At 42.3% G+C, this 20,429-nt stretch overlaps 2 protein-coding genes across 2 annotated transcripts; one reads left to right on the top strand and one right to left on the bottom strand.

Moving 5' to 3' along the window:
• The first annotated feature begins 52 nt into the window (after nucleotides 1-52).
• Nucleotides 53-2,625, top strand: LOC6577670. Its single transcript, XM_002003584.4, has 6 exons — nucleotides 53-458; nucleotides 516-662; nucleotides 719-1,013; nucleotides 1,067-1,804; nucleotides 1,865-2,101; nucleotides 2,158-2,625. Exons 1-6 carry the CDS (start codon nucleotides 147-149, stop codon nucleotides 2,583-2,585), a joined length of 2,157 nt encoding a protein of 718 aa, XP_002003620.2. The 5' UTR covers nucleotides 53-146; the 3' UTR covers nucleotides 2,586-2,625.
• Nucleotides 2,616-4,342, bottom strand: LOC6577671 (probable ATP-dependent RNA helicase DDX28). Its single transcript, XM_002003585.4, has 2 exons — nucleotides 3,437-4,342; nucleotides 2,616-3,383 (listed from the first exon to the last, which is right to left on the bottom strand). Exons 1-2 carry the CDS (start codon nucleotides 4,268-4,270, stop codon nucleotides 2,655-2,657), a joined length of 1,563 nt encoding a protein of 520 aa, XP_002003621.1. The 5' UTR covers nucleotides 4,271-4,342; the 3' UTR covers nucleotides 2,616-2,654.
• Between the last annotated feature and the right edge of the window lie 16,087 nt (nucleotides 4,343-20,429).

The following is a 20,429-nucleotide window of genomic DNA, read 5'->3' on the forward strand; positions in this document are numbered from 1 at the left end:
CAAAGTATCGATTATTTATTGACTGACCGCCACAAACGATAGATTCTTCGATCAGCTGTTGTCCAATTTTGTTTATTAAATGTCGCTAACAGAGTTCAGCAGCTGCAACAGTTAAATAAATCAATTTTTTAAAGTACGAAAACAAGATGAAAACAACCGGCGGTGGCTCGTCGGAGGAGCCGGCCAAATCTTCATTGGGCAAAATAAACAAAAAGTCTACGAAATCTCGTTCAAAAAATACCAAACTGGAAACTAGCAGCAAGAATTCGGTTTCAGCCGCCAATGTTGGTGTACCAATGACCAGTTTACCAGCCACGCCCACTCATGTTAACATGGTCACAACGCCCACGACACCAACTACCACATTAAGTAACTATAATCTATTTGATGCATCCTTTGCCGTGGCCGGACATGCACAAGGTGTTGGAATGGAAATGACCAACAGTTCCGGCAAAACTGTGAGTGTGTAAGTTGGACAGCTGTTGAAATTTGTTTAAATATGCTTTACATTGCAGGGCCACCATAAGACGTACGCCGGCTTTGATCCGCGTACCATAAAAATCTTCTGGGAACAACATGATCAAACAGATGTTGAACTATCGCAAGATGTTTGCGCCCGCCTAGCAGAGGATGTATCCTACAAAATCTGGGAGCTTATAAATGTAAGCACATTGATGTTATCATTTAAATTACGTTTCATTGTAACATAATTCCACAGAATGTCAAAATTTACTCACGTCACTCGGGCGGCGTGGTCACCTACGATCTAGTCAATGAGGTGCTCAAGGATGCGGATGTGCCGCCCATGCTCGGTGCTATGGACAGTGATTGGGATTGCATTGATTATGATGGCAGCTATTTCTTTCATTCGGATAAAATTTTTGAGCTACGCGATGAGTTTCAAAAAGATATTGCACTCTCATTGCCAAATGGCGCGGATTTCCATTGCATCTGCCCGGTGGAGGATAAGAATACAGAACACTTAAAGCAGTTTGTGCAGAGTTTGGTAACAGGTAAATGGTTTTGGCAGGTGTACTGATTGTTTATCTGACCAACCTTCTTTTAGCTGCAATTTTTGGCGATGCGCAGGCACGTGGAGTAGCCATTTCGCAGGCCTTCCAAACGCCTTTGATGGGCGCCTGCTATCGCGTCATTATTAGCAAAATGCTGCAGATGCTGGCCTTTAAGCAGCACGATCAGGTGAGCCAGCGCTGCTGGCGATTACTGCGCGCTTGTAACTACAATCCGCTGGCGAATCACATCAATTGTCGGCCGGAGTATTTCAACCTGGCCGAGGTGCTAATCAGTCAGCTAATGGCGCCATATGAGACCATCAAGGTGACCGATAGCCGGCCGCAGTCACAGCATGTGCCAGTTGCAATGGAGCTGGATAGAGAGCTTAAGCTGGAGCCGGGTCTGGGCAGCGATATACAGAGTGAACAATACGGAAATCAAGGCATGGACCTTGAAACTCAACAGCAGGAACAGCAGTCTGCGCAGCACCCAGCGCAACAGCCAATTCCTGATATTACCATCACCAGTGATGCCACGCAGGAGCAGACTATATACAAGTTGCAGCTAGATGACGATAGCAGCGAAGCTGCCGAGAAGCAGCTGCAGGACGAGCCACAGCAGCTCTCCAGCTATTTTGCCAGTCCCGTGGCCAGTGGATATGTGGATGAGCTTTGCGAGACTCTCGGTCAAATGGCGGCACAGAGTGGATATTTGCATTCCGAATGCTTGTTTCTGATTAAGCGACGCTTGGCGAGATTTTTTGAAGGTCGGGTCGTGTGTAGCGAACGTGGTACGAATTTTACACAAATATATATTTATGTATTAGCTTTACTAATATGTATTTTTACAGATTTTCAGTACATTAGTCGCGCTGTACGTGGGCTTATTGCATTGGGTGAATATGCGTTCCGAGAGTTTATACCCTATATATACAAGCTGAATGTGCATGATATGCCCGACAGCCTGTGGCGGGATTTGGCACCAGCTGCCATATTCCTAGGAGGACGTGATGACATACACTTGTATGAGTGGCTGGAATTTGGATGCGGTGCGGCCAGCTTACAGCCTTTCATGGTGCACTATGCGAGTGAGTAGATGCCCTGTAATAATGTGTTTCATAAATATTAATATCTTTGTTTTCAGACGTATTAGAGAAGATGATCTCCAAGCGCTATCTGAATGCCCGACAGCCCGCTTTCCGATTCGAGCCGCAGCCAGGCGTGCGTCGCTTAGAGTGGAGCACTCTGGCTGCAGCCATGTGCCATGGCGACGATCCCAGCAAGGCGATCAAACCGAAGCCCACAATGCTCGAGGCGTTTCCAGAGCTGGTGCTGCCGAATCTCCGACTGAATTGCACCGGCACCATACGCTTCAAATTCGCCGGCTGTCGGCCCGTTCTACTCAAGCCGAAGGGCGTTGGGGCTATGCAGTTTATGGACTCGCCGTCAACGAACGGGGCCAACGATATGGCGCACTCCGATATACTCATTGCCAAGCGTAAGATCTACAAGCCGCCAAGCAATGTGAGGCGCCTGTTGCCCAACAGTGGCTACCATTACTTGCGCATCTAAGGCGTGGCAATAAAATCATGTACACATACGTTCAAATTAATAGATACAACTTTATTGTAACACGATTTACTAGAAGGCATCTTCTTGAGGCACCGGCAGGCCTGCCTCCTTCATGTCCGCTATGATGCGCTTGTTGATAATGTTCTTAATATTAGCATTCACATCGGGCAGCAATCCTCCAGTGCGTGCCGCATGCTCTATGCGCTGCACGACATCGATTTCTCGGCGGGATGAAATGAAGTTCGTGACTAACGAATTATCCAAGCTGCCCACGCGTCCAATGCGTCCGCATCGATGTATATAGTCGGAGACGTGCAGCGGGAAGTCAAAGTTGACCACATGACGTGCTCGCGTCGTATCCAGTCCACGACTGCCCACATCTGTTGTGGACAGAACATCGCATTCACCGCGTTGGAACTCCTCGAAGCGGCCAATGCGAATCTTCATTAACATATCGCCATTCAAGTTGAGGCAATTGATGCCGCTGTTATTCAAGAATATGGAGACATAGTCGCTCGTAGCTGACTTATTGCTGAACACGATAAGTGGACGCCGTTTAGCCAGATCGCGCTTGACCAGGGATAACAAATTGGCTGGCCGATCCGCTTTGGCCATGCGGAGAAACTTCTGCGTAACATGTGGCATTAGATGATGAAGATTCGGGCTGACAATTTCCCTTATGGTTTCCACGTCGATGACCCTTTGCAGAATCTCTCGTGTATTTGTGGGCATGGTGGCCGAAGCGAGCAGCAACTGCGTGCCTACAACGTTCGGGTCCTGTACATGATTTTTGTGAAACTGTTGGGGGATAAACTTTAGAAGCTGAATCTTTTAAAAAACTCGACACTTACGGGAAATCTTCTCAAGAAGTAGGTGAGCTTTTCTGTAAAGGAGTCATCCAGCAGCGTGTCTGCCTCGTCCAACACCACATGGCGCACTTGGTCCATGTGATAGATACCCGTTGTGACCAGCTTGCTGACTGCGCCCAGTGTTGCCACCAATATGTCCACCTCGGCGAACTGTGGATTCAGCATCAACTGCTTCGTGTTGCCACCCAGCAGCGCCTTCACCTTTAGTTCCGTATCCGTGCACAGCTTCTGAGCTACCTGTGAAATTTGTGTGGCCAGTTCACGTCCAGGCGTCAGTATCAATATCCTTGGCGTATTTAATCTTAGCTTGTCTTTCTCTGAAGATTGCTGCTTGAGCGTCTTATTGAGTATGGGCAACAGGTAGGCGAGTGTCTTGCCACAGCCTGTCTCGGCGGCAATTAACGTGTGAAAGCTAGCATCCACTACGGGCAATGCTTGCGCCTGAATGCCTGTCAGTTGCTGGATACCCAGCTGCTGTTGCAGGTTCTCCAGAAGCTGTGGGTGCATTTGGATTTGTGATGTGTCTAGGAATTCACTCAAGCTCTGCATCTCCGCTTTCCGCTGCTCGCTGGTAACTGTCGGATTTAGTGTGAAGTGGTCGTTTTTGGATTTACTGTGTAGCCAGCCCTTGGAGCACAGTGGAATTGTTCCAAACTTCGCGTCCGCTCGTTCATGTTGCAGCAGATTGAATTGTGTGCGCCGGCAGCTTATAAGTGGTTTCGTATTTTCAGTTTCTATCGTCTTCACTTTGATGGCAGCTTTGGCATAGTGCCGGCGTGAGTGGCTGCGCAGCAGCAGCGAAAGATTCTGTAACATTTCTTCAGCTAGTATTTTTCTTTTTCACTGCACGCCGCAAACAGCTGTTCGTTTGTTTTGCTGCCGGTCATGTAACGGCCTTGCAGTGCTGTGAGGCACCATAACGATAGTGCTGCCCATCGTTATGTTGAAGATGTGTATATCGATAGCAAAAAGAATCGTCTACGCGCGAAAGCATCAAAAACGTGTGAGATATTTTTTTGTTTGAAAAGGATATAAATAATCAGTGAATATATATGAAATATAGGTAGATTAGTGTTTAATGAAGTGTCTTATTGTATGCTGTATATGCATAATCAATTTGCCGCATAATTTTTTAAAATATAATATAATGATAATAATAATAACAAAATATATTATAATTTATTTATATAATAATAATAATATAATATATAATAATTAATTTCTAAATGATACGGAAGCAAATTTTAACGACCAACTAAAATATTGCGTTTTAATTTTAATTTTTTTTTATTTTTTATTTTATTTTATTTAATTATTTTTTTAAAATATTTTTTTTTTAATTTTATTTAAACAGGCTTTTTACTACCTAATTGGCAGCTTAACAAGTTGAACATAAAGACACAATTATTTACAGTACAGCACTACAGAAATATCATAGCAATAACAATTTAAAAAGGAATTTTTATAAATAAAATATGAATTTTTTTAAATGTTCTAAATATAAGATTTTTATAATATCTATAAAAGTAGAGGTACTACTTTTTGGTGATTCAATATTATATAAATATAACTATGAAACAGTGTATACATCTGTTAAAACTATATATTGTATTATATATATTACATAAGACTTCTATGTTTATTTATGTTGTCGTTGATCATGCATCTTTTGTAATTTTGACTTTAGAAACGTTAACAACAGAAAAAGTTAAAACTTGATTGTCAAATTTTCAACGAAATTGCAGTGACAAAACGGCCCATAAAAGTGCATAAAGAATCTCCGCCTTATGGCAGCAAAACAGGATCTTACCCAAGAGGAATTCACTTTTATGTATGCGCAGCTCCCTTTGTCTGTGTGTGTGTTTGTGTGTGTTTGGGTGTGTGGTTTATTCTTTCACTGTTAATTTTGGCAATGTTGTGCGTTGTAAGATGGCTGGTGGGTGGTCACGCCCACGGCACGCCCCCATTTTTAATATGTTTTAAGTAATTTGTGCACATTTTCGAATTTTTATCGCGACCACAAAACTTTGTCCTTTGAATTTAACAATGCCGGCATCGGCGAACTGTTGGTCTCTGTTGGCCCCTGTACAACGCCTTTGCCCTTTGGTCCCCCTCGTTGACATGCCCTTTGTCCTACGCATGTCTGTCTGTGTGCCTGTCCGCGTGTCTGTTTTGTGCTCAGTGTCAATGCTTGTTGGCGAGCGTGTAATGATGACTTTATGACTTTATTTACGTGCAATAAAAGCAACAATTCAGATCGCAAGACATTTCAGCAGTCGCAGAAATACACGTAGAAAAAGGGGCATAGATTAGGTTCGAGCTTGTGCAAAATAAATTATGAGACTCTGAAGAATTTAAATAGTTAAAAATTAGTCAAGGATATTTGTTTAATTAGTCAATTATATAATTATTTGCTATTGTTTACTTAAATATTTAATAAATTTTTATTTCAATATTTTGTCTTATGATTAATAATTTTTGTTTTTTAATTATAATTATTATTTTCATTATTTTATTTTAGTTTTTTTTTTTATTTCGAGAGTTTCTATAAACTCACTAAAATATGAATTTATATTTTTCCTTCTTTCATATTTACTTATTCATAATTTCTTTGAGTGCGCGAATGCTTGGGGAAGTTTTCTTTCATTCTCAATATTAAAGCGATTTGCAACTTAATTTATTCCATTTGCTTCCTTTTCATTTGGGCTGAATTTTAATTCTGCCTTTTTAGTTTTGGGCTTAAATATGTTAAATACCAGCTGTGCGCGTCTCTACCTTTTTGATGTCAAAAGCCCACCCATGCTCGTTGCCTCAAGTGGGTGGGTGTGTGTGTGTGTGTGCACGCGTGCGTATGTGTGTGTTTACTGTGTTATGTTGTTATGTGTTGTTGCCATGTGTCTTTCTCAAGTTACTGACAAAAAATTTGCAATTCCAATGATAAAAGTGTTATACAAGTCGTACACAGCACATGTGTGAGCATTTTTGCATGCACTACTACACTGAAAGAAAAGTAAGATTACAATTATGAGCTTGAGCAAACAAATTAAATGACAGAGTCAGACACTTGAATCTTTTTGAGTCAACTTTTTGCCGACTTAGACCTTAATTCTTGAGAATTACATTGAAAGGAGTTTCATATAATGAAATTGTATTTTGTTTGTTTTTTTGTTAGCTAAATTTGGAATATAAAAAAATACAAAAAATAAAATCTTCAAAATCTAAAGACTTAGTACTATATATTTCTTTCAGTGTACATATACGTCACACTCGATATGTTATTCTAATGTTTTTATAACCCAGCAAATGCAATAATAATAGCCAAATGCAAGTTCGAATTATGTTAATTCCACAAACTGTGGCATGCTTTGTTCGCACGCTAAAAATGTGCCTGCAAAATATCGCACATACGCCGCATACGCCGCAAATTGCCTGTGGCCACAGAATACGACCTCACTGCGCTGCGGCCATCTCCAGCTCCAATAGATTAAATCACAGTTGGCGTGAGGCATGAGGCGTGCGAGCATAATGCGTCTGGTGTCGGCTCTCTGAACGCTGACAGGCATCAAAATGTTGCTGCCCGGGACATTTGCATTTGGGGCTAAGCGTTAAAGCTAGCTGATAAAAATATAGTTGAACAACGGTCGTGCGTAGGGCAGACAGCCTTGTTTGATTGAAATTTGCATAGCTGCAAAATTTGTTGGGAAATCCTGTCCGGTGCAGTGCAGCGAGGGCAAGAGACGAGAGACGAGAGATGGAGCAGAAGGAGCGTGGGTGGCATTTGCGTATGTGCGTATGCCAAAAATTTAACATTTGGGCACCCAAGTCCGCCCAGCCTAGCCCGGCCCATGACAACACTGACATGCCACACACTTGACGACACTCGCAGACATTGCAGCCAAGCAGCGGCTAGTAAGCGTGTGGGCGTGGGTGTGAATGTGTGGGCGGCGCAGCAGCGTCAGCCGCAGCGCGCGCGAGATGCATTTAACATTTTCTGTTGCCTACTTTTCAGCGTCAAATTACAGCCGCGTCGAGTGCTGCTCGCTTTGTGCCTCAGTGAGCCTGAGTGTGTGGGTGTGAGTGTGCGTGTGTGTTACACAAGTGTTTACAGCACTTTAAAATGTGCATTACAGACACAAAGCTCAACTTGACGTCGTTGTTTGTATAATTATTATATGTTTACTGATTTAATGTGCGATTCTTGTAGCTTTATAGCTTTTCAGTCAAAAAACAAAGGCTGAAATTGAGGCAGATTCAGCAGCTGCTGCTATGTATGTGTGTGTGTGTGTGTGTCTGTCTGTGTGCTTAAGACCATGTGTGTTTACACAGGCTTAAAAACAACAACATTGTTGCTCGGATTTAGTTTACTGCTGAGGCTTTTATGGGCTTAACATATTAATTAAACTTGAAGTGGAGACACACCGAAAAGCTTGACCGGTTCAACTTTAAATTAGATTTTAATCTGTTGCTCATATTTAAACAGACAATAGATTTTATGTGCCTGGTTGTGCGCCAGAGTGTGCGTGTGGGTGTGTGGGTGTGTGTGCAGGCACAGTTATATATATAGCAACAGAGCACAACGTGTTGGCATATGTGCTTAGCATTTGTGGGTATCATAGCCAATAGTGCTATACCCATTGTGAATGACTTGCTGAGTATATTGATGAGTTTTAGATGAAGATATAATATTTGATGAGATGATAAATAACAGACAAAGTACATATGAAGATTTTGATACATATGTTTTAGGGTTTCTTTCTTTCTCACATCTATTAGTCTAACTATTTTAGGAGACCAATAGTAAATAGGTGCATCAAGAGTCGATGATAGTTATTTCAAAGCCATCAATTATCTATGACATATAAACTAGAATAGAGATGCTTATGATAAACCAAAAATCGAGTATATATAAATGTAGTTCTTTCAAGTATTTTATCTATTAGAATATATGATAATGAATGTGTGTAGTAATATATACACACACGTGTGTAAGCCCTCAAAGTGTACATACGCGTTCTGCAAAAGTAAAGTGAAGTTAAAGAAATTTCGATACAAATATATCACAAACCTCCTAACAGTGTTGAAGTGCTGCTGCAGTGTCTTCTCCAAGACGCGGTGAACGTGGATACAGCAAAAGACGTCAAAACTACTTTTGTGCCAGCGAAATTGCAAAGAGGAGCCCCGGTCACACACCGGAGGCCACGATCAAAACAGCTGGGCAACCAGCTGAGCAAATTAGCTGGGCTTTTGCAAGGAAGCTCAACTGGTTTGTGTCTTTGGAATCGTCATCACCCAAGAAATATAGCATACTTCTAGGGCGAAGTAATATAAAAGAGAGATGACTACTGACAGTCTAGCAGCAGAATCCGAAAGGATTAAGGCAGTAATGCAGAGCAGACTTGATGCACGTATGGCTGAAATACGTGCCAGAAGCAGTGATTCGTCCCTGAAGAAAATTGATGTGACATCCATCCAAGGACCGAAAGCATCAAGCATAAAACGCAAGCAGTTAAGCTCACCTGGAGCAGCTAGAAAAAAATCTTCTGTGCTCGACCAACCGAGCACTAGCAAAGCTGCGGCAGCAAGACAGAACAAATTTGCACTTCTTGATCAAGATGACGAAGAAGATTGCGAAATGGAAGTGACCGCAAATGCTGACGATCAGCAGCCAGCCGAAAAACCCAAGTCTCGACCGCCCCCTATTTGGTGCCCGGACATTAAATCCGTTGCCAAACTTCAACAAGTCATTGACGAAGTCATCGACCCCAAATCGTATGTAATTAAGCCCAAAAGGAACAATATTGGAGTCCTTACTAATTGCAGCGATGACTACCGGGCGGTGGTAAAGCACCTCTCAAAGATAGGACTGCAGTTCCATTGCTACCAGCTGAAGGAAGATAAGCCCTACCGAGTCTGCGTAAAAGGACTGCACTCAAGCACGGACGTAGACCAGATAAAGTCAGATATCTGTCTGAAAGGGCATACAGTTGTTAATGTATTTAACCCGCTCAGTCGGATTGACAAAACGCCGTTAAATATATTTTTTGTGGATCTGGCGCAGGCTACAAACAACAAGCAAGTACACGATCTTCGCATTATAGCTCGTCAGAGATGCACGGTTGAGCTCCCGAGGAAATTCAATGACCTCACGCAATGTCACCGTTGCCAGGAATTTGGGCACACACAGCGCTACTGCCACAAGGCTCCCAGATGTGTGCGATGCGCCGGCCAACATTCCTCCAAGGATTGTCTGCGAGCAAGGGACCAACCTCCAATCTGTGCTCACTGCGAAGAACAACACCCGGCGAACTACAGAGGCTGCCTCGTCTACAAGCGACTCCTAAAGGCACAGGCTCCCGCGCAAAAACGTAACCCGGCACAAACGTTCAACGCTGCCCCGCGCTGGGCTGATAAAGGATTCCTAACATTGCCCACTACAGTGCCCACTAGCGGACTAACATACGCCCAAGCTGCTAGAGGAGAAAAAGCCCAGCCAGCATCTAATAAGCCCGATCCAGCTATTATTGAGCTTCTTCAACAGCAGCAGCGACAATTTGACGTCATTAATGCTGAAATCAAAGCAATGCGAGAGCTGCAAGCCCAGCAAGCAAATGTCTTGACCAGCCTTATGGCTCTCATAACAAAACTCAGCTCCAAATAATGTCGCTTCGCGTGGGCATATGGAACGCTAATGGCCTGTGCAGCAAGGCTCAAGAATTAGCCGTCTTCCTATCACGGAGAAACATCGATGTCATGCTGATTGCAGAAACACGTGAATGTCCCACGCTAAAAATCTTTGGATACGAACACTATCACGCTCATGGTGGTGGAGCAAACAGTTTTGGAGGATCGTCGCTGCTTATCCGCTCAACTCTGGCACACACACCATCGACTCAACTCTCAGACGCTACACTCCAATCCTCTGCCATTTGCCTTTCTACATCAATTGGCGAGATTGAAATCGCATCGATATACTGCCCGCCCAACGCAGATCTCCGCGTACAAGACATCGCACAGATCATCAATCGAAGAAACCAAAAAACGCTAATTGGAGGCGACTGGAATGGTTGGCATCCATTTTGGGGCAGCAGCAGAGCGAACCAACGCGGAGAGACAATATTCGACGCAATTCAAAGCGCACAATACTCCATCCTGGCCACGGGAGCTCCCACACGCTACCCAATAAACGGACACCATCCCTCTGCAATAGACTTCGCCATCTACAGGGGAATAGGTGACAGACTCTTGAGCATCGAAGAATGTCTCGATCTGTCTTCAGATCATCTTCCGCTGATAGTCACCGTCCACGCTCACCCACAACCTTTCCCGATCAGACAACGCCTTCTTCCCGCTGGGTCGGATCTAGCAACCTTCAAGCTCACTCTACACTCCTCACTGCACCCGGAAATAGAACTCCGCACTGCAGAAGACGTAGAGCACGCAGCAAATAGAATGCAAGATGCTATAACAGAGGCAGCGCTGCTAGCTGCACCGGCTGCTCACATTCAAAAGCACTCGCACTACAGCACTCCTCTCACCCCGCACGTTCAAAATCTGCTTGAATACAAACGATGGACAAGGAGCCGCTGGATCAGAACGCGTATAGCCAGCGACAAAAGCAGATACAACGAAGCCACCAGACAGCTCAAAGTTGCCCTGGCCCACATGCAATGTACGCGTATTAGAGAGGCGCTTGAACGAGCAGATACTCCAGCTGGGGCGGAATTTCAGCTATGGCGATATACGCGCAATATTAAAAGGCAGCCTCTGCGTCGTCACCCCATCCTGAGTGCTACGGGTGAGTGGCTTACTGGAGATGAAGCGCAAGCCGAAGCCTTTGCTGACCACTTATATGAGCAATTCTCGCCGCTCCTAACTACCGAGCAATCAGATCTTGATAGCATCAGAAGGACTGTGAACTCTCCTACCCCAGAAGGTATCCCCATAGAAGCATGCACAAAGGCAGAGGTTCTCAAGCAGTTGAAAGCTGTAAAAGCAAAAAAGGCGCCTGGACACGACCGAATAGATGCGAAAGTTATCAGGGCATTGCCTGATTCAGCTATTGATTACTTTGTAGTACTATGCAACGCTATCCTTCGCACTCAGCACTTTCCGTCCTGCTGGAAACGTGCTGAAATAATCATGATCCTGAAACCTGGTAAACCCGAAAAGGAAATTGCTTCCTACAGACCTATCAGCTTGCTACCGGTACTCTCTAAAGTATTCGAAAGAATACTTCTGCGAAGAGTACTGAATGAGCTGAGTCGAAGAACAATCATACCGGAGCATCAATTCGGCTTCAGGAGGCAGCACGGAACGCCAGAGCAAGTGCATCGTGTGATCAACCACATTCTTGGCGCGTTCGAAAACAAGGAATACTGCTCCGCAGTTTTTCTCGATGTCAAGCAGGCATTCGACCGGGTGTGGCATCTGGGTCTCCCTTGACAAGATCAGGAAAGCCTTACCTGTCTCCCAATTCAAGTTGCTGGCCTCTTACTTGACAGGAAGAAGCTTCAAGGTCCTAAAAGGACACGCAAAATCCTCGAGTCGACCAGTTAGAGCAGGCGTGCCCCAAGGTAGTGTGCTTGGGCCAACATTATATACACTTTTACACCGCAGACATGCCGTTGCCTCCCAGTAACAGCGACACGCTTATAGCGACGTACGCAGATGATACAGCCATACTGAGTCGCAATAAATCGCCCGAAGTAGCCTCTAGTCAAATGCAAGATTACTTGCACGATCTCAATCGGTGGCTAACTCGCTGGAGCATCGGAATCAACGCCCAAAAGTCCACGCACATCACATTCGCAACCAGAAGGGGAGCCTGCCCCGAAGTGACTCTAGGAGCTCCAATACCACGGGCAAACAAGGTGAAGTACCTGGGAGTCACTCTGGATAAGAGACTGACCTATGGCCCGCACATAAGTGAGACAGTCAAAAAGTGCAAATACAAATTAAAAAAACTCGACTGGATGCTAAGAAGCGACAGCCCTCTGTCACTACGAAGCAAGAGGCACATTTACAACTCAATAGTGGCACCTGTTTTCACTTACGCAATGCCTTTATGGGGGTCTGCTGCAAAAACAAACATAAATAAAGTCCAGACCACACAAAACAAAGCACTAAGGACTTGGACCGGAGCCGAATGGTACGTCAAAAATGAAACCCTGCACACCGACCTCCAGATGCCGACAATTGCTGAGCTCATTGGCCGACACAGCACAAGATACGCGGACAGAATATCCGCCCACCCAAACCAGCTTGCAGCCAATTTAGCCACCAATACTATCAACAGAAGGCTGAAAAGATCGCATCCCCTAGACCTGAGAAGTGACCTAAATTAAATTAAATTAAAGTAACTTTTTGCAATAAAGGCATTTAGCCACTCCATTAGTTAAGGTACCCTTACAAATGCGCCATAGAGTTTACGACAAAAGCTGCAATAAAACTATATTAAAAAAAAAAAAAAAAAAAAAAAAAGTAATATATAGGGTATTTTCGTATTGAGCACATCAAAATGAAGTTAGTCTTGCTGCACCGACGCTTACATATATAGATATTTCAATGTATCTGTGGCGCACACAAATCTAATTGAAATGGGATGCAACCGAACAGCAACGCATAGCAGGAACACACTGAGTGGCGTTTCGACAAACTGTTAGCCGACGGGTAACACGATTTGGTAACCTCAAACAGGAAGCATAGAACACGCATAAATGCTTAATGTGTGCGACAGAGAGACAAACACACCGACCGACAGACTGACTGATTGACAGACTGACAACAATGCAACCTCAACATGAAGATTGATATATAACGAGTGTATATATACAACCATATATTAGAGTGTGTCGATACAGGTATGCATATATGTATATGTATATGTCGATGTGAGTTAATTAACAACATTTAAGTGGCCGCTCAACTGAATGCGGAATGAATTCATAAGTCACACACACACAGAGATATCTTGTTTGTGTGTGTGTGTGTGTTTGCAAATTGACAGCTTAATAAATTAAAATGCATTAAGTGTATGGAATAGATTTGCAGCAGCCATAAATCCATCATCCAGTCAGCATCAGTGGCAGCTCGCTCACTTTGGCTTTAGGCTTGCTTCTTCTTCTTCTTTTCTTTCGGAGCGCTTAAATATTATATTGTAATTCAAATGTTTATGGCCATCAACGTAAATAAAAATGTCTGCTTAGCACCCGGCCGGCGGCACAGCTGCAGGTGAAATGCCGCAGCTGAGACACCGCCATGATATATGTTGTATGTCGTATGTCTGTGCGGTAGTAGGAGCTGGGGCTGCCCGGCTACATCTTGTAACCGCTTCAGCAGTTCAGTCTTCGTTGGCTTTAGAGATGGACATGCAGTTACACATGAGATAGCATTAGGAAGGTTCAAGGTGCTTAGCATATTTATTTGTTAAAAATAAATATATTTTAGCGTACCTTTTATCGTAGACTGTTTAAATAATCAGCTCAAAACATTTCAACTAAAGAAAAAATAATTCTTTGTATTACTCTACTGGAAGTCTAACCATTTATTTATATTATATAAAATTTCTCTCTGCTAGTTCGTGTCACGAGGCTCACGCTCTCCATCCTAATGACTTGTCAGTGAATTTCGGCTGCTTTTGGGTTGGGCCGTAAGCTTAGCAAGCAACAAATTCGCACGCACACAGCCATTGACACGGGCTGCTAAGCTGCGTTGGGGTGCGGGCCTTGGTGGGCCAGGTGGCCGACGGGGGGCACTCACAAATATTCCGCACCTGGCAGCCAACTACAACAGTCAACAAACAACAGCAACAACAATCGAGTTAAGAGAAGCCAGCGACAAAATCAAAATACATGCAAAATAGCTTTGCATTCAAAATAGGCGCGCATATTTATCAGCGCGTGAATATATTTCGAGTGAGATTCATGACTGAGTTTTGCGAAAGAGCTACCCCACTTCATTATATAAATTTCTTTGTCGCTGTTGTTGTTGTGTTTGTTGCTTGCTGCTTGTGGGGTTCGACGGCCGATAACAAATATCTAGAGGTATAGTAATTTAAGCTGATTTCGACGACACAAAACACAATCAAAATATTGCGAGCAATAAATAAATCGCTGCACGCAACGACACTGAAACTTTGAGCAGTTCGCACTTTACACAAAAACCCGATGAAATCGAACAATCTACAAATCATAATAATCATGAGCTGGCCAGCTGACTAGCCGCACATTATACGGTTGCGTTTCACGGATTAGCAGCGGATTGTGCGTAATGCACGATGGGTGCGGCTGAACTTAAGCTGTAGAAATTGTGAAGTTATTTAGATATAGAGTTTGATGTATATGTAGACTGACTGCTTCACGTATTCACTTTGTTGCCTTTATCTTATATTTCTATATTGTAATATAAGCTTTTTAAGTTATTTGAGTTTGTTTGTATAATTGTTTCTTTGTTTTTTTTTTGGCTCTATTTTTTAAATTTTTTTTTAAGATCATTAACCCGTAACATAAATTATCGGCTAGAAGCCAGAGAGCCCTGTGATGAAAAACATATTTTCCCAAAACTTGCTGTCAACAAAATCTATAATTTGGCTAAATAGATTAATAATAGCTTTAAGCATAATGCATAGATTTAATTTGATTAGAAAAGAGTCAGTCATGGCCCACTGTGCACGACCTTTATCTTGTGTTGTCTACTTTTGTGCGGCAAGCCGGCAAGCTGTCCGCTCATTTGGGAGGAGCTATCTGTACGTGTGTGTGTGTGTGTGTGTGTGTGTGTATGTGTGTGTGTGTGTGTGTGTGTCAGCTTGTAGTGGGTGTGGTCAAACTGACATAGAACTGCGCTTCAATAAATTGTCCGTTATCATTTTCATGTTTTTGTATTGATGACGGTCTGCTGGGAGCTAAGCATTAGAGCGAGCTGCGAGTGAAGATGGGGCGTATGAGCAATGTCAACGTTAACGAAAAGCTGGCCTTAAGAAGAAAAACGGCTTTGCTGTTGTGGTCAGGCTCGAGCACAGGCCCACGCCCAGGCAGAGGGACAGGCACGGCCAAAGCCTAATTTGCCGGAAATAAAATGTGCAGCGATGTGTGTGTGCAGACTTTACGAAGTCAGGATTCGCGTCCACTGCTCGCCGCCCCTTTAAGATGCCTAACTTTTGGCAGGAAATTTGAAACTTGTTAGCACTCGCATCGGCACGGGTCACATCGCATGATCGAAGCGCGCTTCCGGCAAATCAAATTGTAGAAGCATGCATTTTCGATTAGATATATGTACGAGCGCACTGCTCTCATCAAATCCAACTGACAGATTATTGCTTCGACATTTCAAATTTCAAATTTCAATGCCAGTTGCCAGTCAAAAAGAAGAAAAAAAAAAAGCAACAGAGTAAAAAGTAATTTTCAACGAAACTCGGATATGCGTTCTGTGCATCATGCACGAGGGCAAAGGATTTCTAGCACACAAAGTTGTTGCTTTAAAGCGAAATTGAAGTGCAACGCCAAAGGCAGCTGGCTCAAGTAAAGGGATCCGTTGAAATGACACGAAAATCTGTTTTTATTTTTATGTTAAAGTGCCAAAAGGAGCGCCCCAACCGAAAATGCAGCCATTAACGAAAGTATACTTGGACCAAACAGCAACAAGAGCAACACGAGATATCTCTCTCTCTCTCTCTCTCTCCCTTTTTTCCTATGAAAGCCAAAAGCCCTGCCGATGGAGCTGATGAGGTTGCAGCCAGCGCAGATACGTTCAATAAATTTAATGGACATTTTTGTCATTTACCAAAGAGTGCGGCGACATCGATAGCGCCAATGAGTCTGAGCCGCGGCAGGCAAATGTCGGCAGCCAAGGAGCATGAGGGGCCGCGTGTCGCGCCAGCAAAGACCTGCAAGCCTTTGGCTCAACAGGATGTGCCGGCAGTCAGGTCACACGGTAATGGCTGCCAAACGTCGGCATGCATAACTTCACAAGAAGTAGACGCTGCATTTTTGAAGAGCGCGCATAGTGCAGCGAGACTAAGGCAGGCTGCGGTGAAAATGTTCAGAGGACTAAGGTAATGAATAAGTAGAATAGAGTGTAAAGTGTATAATATAATATACTAAAACTATAAACGAATGTACAGTAAACATATTTCCCATATTCTTACCCTAAATTGAGCGCTTTTATTATATATAAATAATATATATGCTTCAACGTTCTGTCAGTCGATGGTTTAATATTCCCTCTACGCCTGCCTGGAAATCGAAATGGAATAAAAGGTGTTTCTCATTTATTTATAAATTAAAATCTCTAAAAAATTAAGAACCCTCAATGTTTATCTCTGACTTTAAAAAATAATTAAATCTTGAATAAATATTTTGTTTGTCAATTTTCAGACTCAATGAAGCTTAACGGTGATTTTATCTTCAATGAAATATTGTGTGTAAATTTATTAATTTTTAATATATTATTATTGAAAATACATTCAGTGAGTAAAATTGACATTCGGTTTTATTTTTTTTTATTTTTAAACTTTTTTTTTTCGGTTTACATATCTTGTTAGTTATGTTAAATATATTGATATATACCTCATCGGAAAGGTTATTTTTCAATCTACAATTATGCATTTAGACTTTTTTAATTTCAATTAATTTTATATATTTTATAGGCGCTTGAAGTTAAAGTTAAAATATTGAAAAAAAAAAAAAGAAAATATTAATGGGACTCACTGTATATGATGTCTGTATCAAGGTCTACTCATTTTTCATATATATTCACTTTAACATACTTTCTTTAGAAACTCAAAAAATTCTCAATATTTTCTATTATATATATGGTATGTGACCTTTAGCTCATAGTTGACAATGATAATTGCTAATCTTATTTATCATTCATCAACTATGAAATGTATTAGCTCATAAGATGTCTACTGTTTTCTAAACTTCTTTTCTTTTCACAAATTCAATTATCGATTTTTAGCTTTTCTTTCGTTTGCGGTACACTGTTCTTGATGTCAATTGTTACAGTTGCTGTTCTTAAGTTTCAATTCCACTTTCGGCGCCATTTTAAGCTTCATCATTCGCGTCGAGTGTCGACAATCAATCAGCGTCTTTCAGCGCCAGCTTTTTGCATAATTAAAATCTGATGCGTTACCTGTTTACGTCAGGCATTGTTGTTGCTGTTGTTGTTCTTGAATACTCTATATAGGCAGTGAAATGGGGTATATAAGTTTAAAGCTCTCTGTGGTATATCCACATATACAAGCCGAAGTTTGAGCCAAAAAGTGATGCAAACATTTGTTTTGATTTTTTGCTTTTGGCATGAGTACATGATAGTCGAGTCTGCCTTTCTATAAAGCATTGCTTTCCAGGTGCTCGCACACAGGAAGTGTACGTGACATTTAAATCTGGCTGAGGTGTAGACGACATTCAGGGAAAAATGCGTGAGGACTTTTTTAAAAAATTATACAAGACCGTGTCGAATTTGATATCTGTATTAAGTGAATAAACAGCAAAGCTGCAACACGTGGTTACCGCTCTCTTTCTATATTGGTCTCTTGTCCTCTCGCTCCCCTTGCCACATTGGCATTCGCTGATTTTAATGTCCGAAGTTGAATTCAATTAAGTTGATGAAAACGACAATTGGCAAGTGACAAGCGCTGCGAGAGTTTGCAGTGGGAGTTTGTTGGTAGCTGTAAATCTGAATGCGTATTTGTACAGCTGCTGCTGCTCTGCCTGTGCCTGTGCCCGCTGTCTGTCTGCATGTCTGTCTGTATGTATGTATGTCTGCATGGACTCGCATTTGGGTGTGTGTGTCAATTAATTGTGACAGTTAAGTGCTGAGCTTTCTGTTGACGTGATGCGATTGCAATGTGCTCCGGTTCCCCTCTCCTCTACGCCGCGCCTACCGCATACAGGCATACATTCGCATTCATTATTGACCATTGACAGTTGCTTGTTTACGCTGAGATACCCTGTATGCATTCAAATGGGAATAAGGAGCTATAAATGATGGATAGTATTTATGAACTGTGAGCTATAGTAATCCTTTATATATATAAGAAGCTGAAGTATTATACATTATACATTAATATTCATATATTCATATACATTTCTTAATAAGTCTTTTAATTTCCGTCTTTAATCGATTATCAAATGAAATGATTACTTTCGATTGTTCTACCGGAAAATTGATAATTATCGATTTTCACGTTTTGTTATAGAAGCTTACCTTAACTTTTAAACCGATTACAGGATAACTGCAAGTTGTGTACTCTCCATAAGCGGCCTTTTGACTTGCTGTTGTATCAGCGGCTAATTGAGGGACGGCCAGCAAGCCTTCGCTGGGGTCAGTCATGCACTTGGCCAACACGTTTTAATGGCCACTCAGGTATTGACCATATTTAATACCATTTAATTGAATTGCTGCCGTTTATTAATTGCCCAATGAAGGATGCAGCTCCCAAATCGTATAATTGCCATAGCCCATACACTTATACAAATCACACACACACACATGCACACAGCATACAAAGTCGAAGCTCAAAGCCGTGGCCAATTAGTCAATCAGCGGACAGTTATTTTACATCGGCCATGGCCAGTAAAATGTCGTTGGGCGCGCAATTAAATTGTCAAATGACACCCCAGAGACTTATCCATCATCATAGCCATGATGAACCTGTGCAAAGGCAAGAGCTTTCCTTTGGCTTCCTTTATGTGGGCACCCAGGCAGGCAGCCAGCCTCTGCACTGGGACACTGCACAAGTAATTAGTGCACTTGCAGGGCGCGCGCTCACTTGACCGTTGTTATTTCACAGTTATTTCTTGTCATACCCTGTGCCAATTGAAAATATTTATCAATGGGTATATTGATATGGGGTATGTGATTAGAGGCAATCAATTGAATTTGTATAGCTTGAAGATCATGCTGGGATCAACCTTAACTTTAGTTTAAAGTTTTCATATTTATTGAAGTGGATAAAAATATTATTAAATATTAATATAAAAACATCAATATAGGTTTTCCTCTAGCATAAGCATCGATTGATCGATGATATTGATTATTAATAAATTATACTTTGAGCCCGTATACATATTTCCTAACGAATATAATTTATGTTATCGATTAACTTATGTTATCTTTAACTTATTTCTGCCAATGGATCGATAAATATCGTTAAATCTTTTACACCTAATATTACTAATGTTTTATGAAAACCGTTGTGGAGTGAGAAGTCTAATCCATTCTGCTTTTTCTATTTATCTCTATTTAATATCCACTCTAGATGCGTTCGATCTGCAGCCTCATGACAGAGCATCTATTGCTCTATCAGTTACAGTTGAGTCAGCTGGCACTTGTTTTTACAGCGCTGCCTTTGTCCATTTGAAGTGGTCTTTTGGTTCGTTTCTGGTTCTTGTTTCTCGTTTTGCTTTGCTGGTCTCTCGTCTCGTTGCTTAGCCGCCTTTGTTGATTCTTTTAAATTTCGCCTTTCAATTATTTTATGCAAATAAGCAAACGGCGCTGAGCGCAGATTATGCCAGCTTGACAGAATTCCTTTACAATTCCTTACGCCCCCCTTACTCTCTTCCATTGTAATGTCTCCACTTCGCACTGGCTCGCCAGCTCAAGCTCCTAATCTTCAGTTTTTCCCACGTAATGGGAGGTTGGGAGAGCGCGCTAGATTTTGTCGCAGGCTGCGTAAAATGCGCGACTCACAATTCAACTTGCAAAATGAATTGTTTGTTATTGTTGTTACTGGATGCTGTAACCACCTCCCACCCCCTTCTTGTGCTCTCTCAATCCTTGTACTCCTCATATCGTGTCCTGGCATTTCACTTCGGGCGTAATCAACTTAAGTTGGTCAAATGGGTTTGTTACGTTTTGAATGTTGTTTTGGCCCGAACAAGAAAACAGAGAAAAATCTTCAAATGGAAAATGACGGGCAAATGGTTTTTCCTTTCAATTCAATTCAGCGCTTCAGATTTCCCACACTTCTCCACCA

The sequence above is a fragment of the Drosophila mojavensis genome, unplaced genomic scaffold (assembly GCF_018153725.1).
Source record: "Drosophila mojavensis isolate 15081-1352.22 unplaced genomic scaffold, ASM1815372v1 contig_36, whole genome shotgun sequence".
In the NCBI taxonomy this organism is placed as follows: domain Eukaryota; kingdom Metazoa; phylum Arthropoda; class Insecta; order Diptera; family Drosophilidae; genus Drosophila; species Drosophila mojavensis.

Bases quoted from the DNA above. Each gene is read 5' to 3' on its own strand.
- LOC6577670 (XM_002003584.4), top strand. From the start codon at position 147: ATGAAAACAACCGGCGGTGGCTCGTCGGAGGAGCCGGCCAAATCTTCA. The intron at 459-515 runs GTGAGTGTGTAA...TTTACATTGCAG, and splicing joins CCAACAGTTCCGGCAAAACT to GGCCACCATAAGACGTACGC. The intron at 663-718 runs GTAAGCACATTG...ATAATTCCACAG, and splicing joins AAATCTGGGAGCTTATAAAT to AATGTCAAAATTTACTCACG.
- LOC6577671 (XM_002003585.4), bottom strand. From the start codon at position 4,270: ATGTTACAGAATCTTTCGCTGCTGCTGCGCAGCCACTCACGCCGGCAC. The intron at 3,384-3,436 runs GTAAGTGTCGAG...ATCCCCCAACAG, and splicing joins ACTTCTTGAGAAGATTTCCC to TTTCACAAAAATCATGTACA.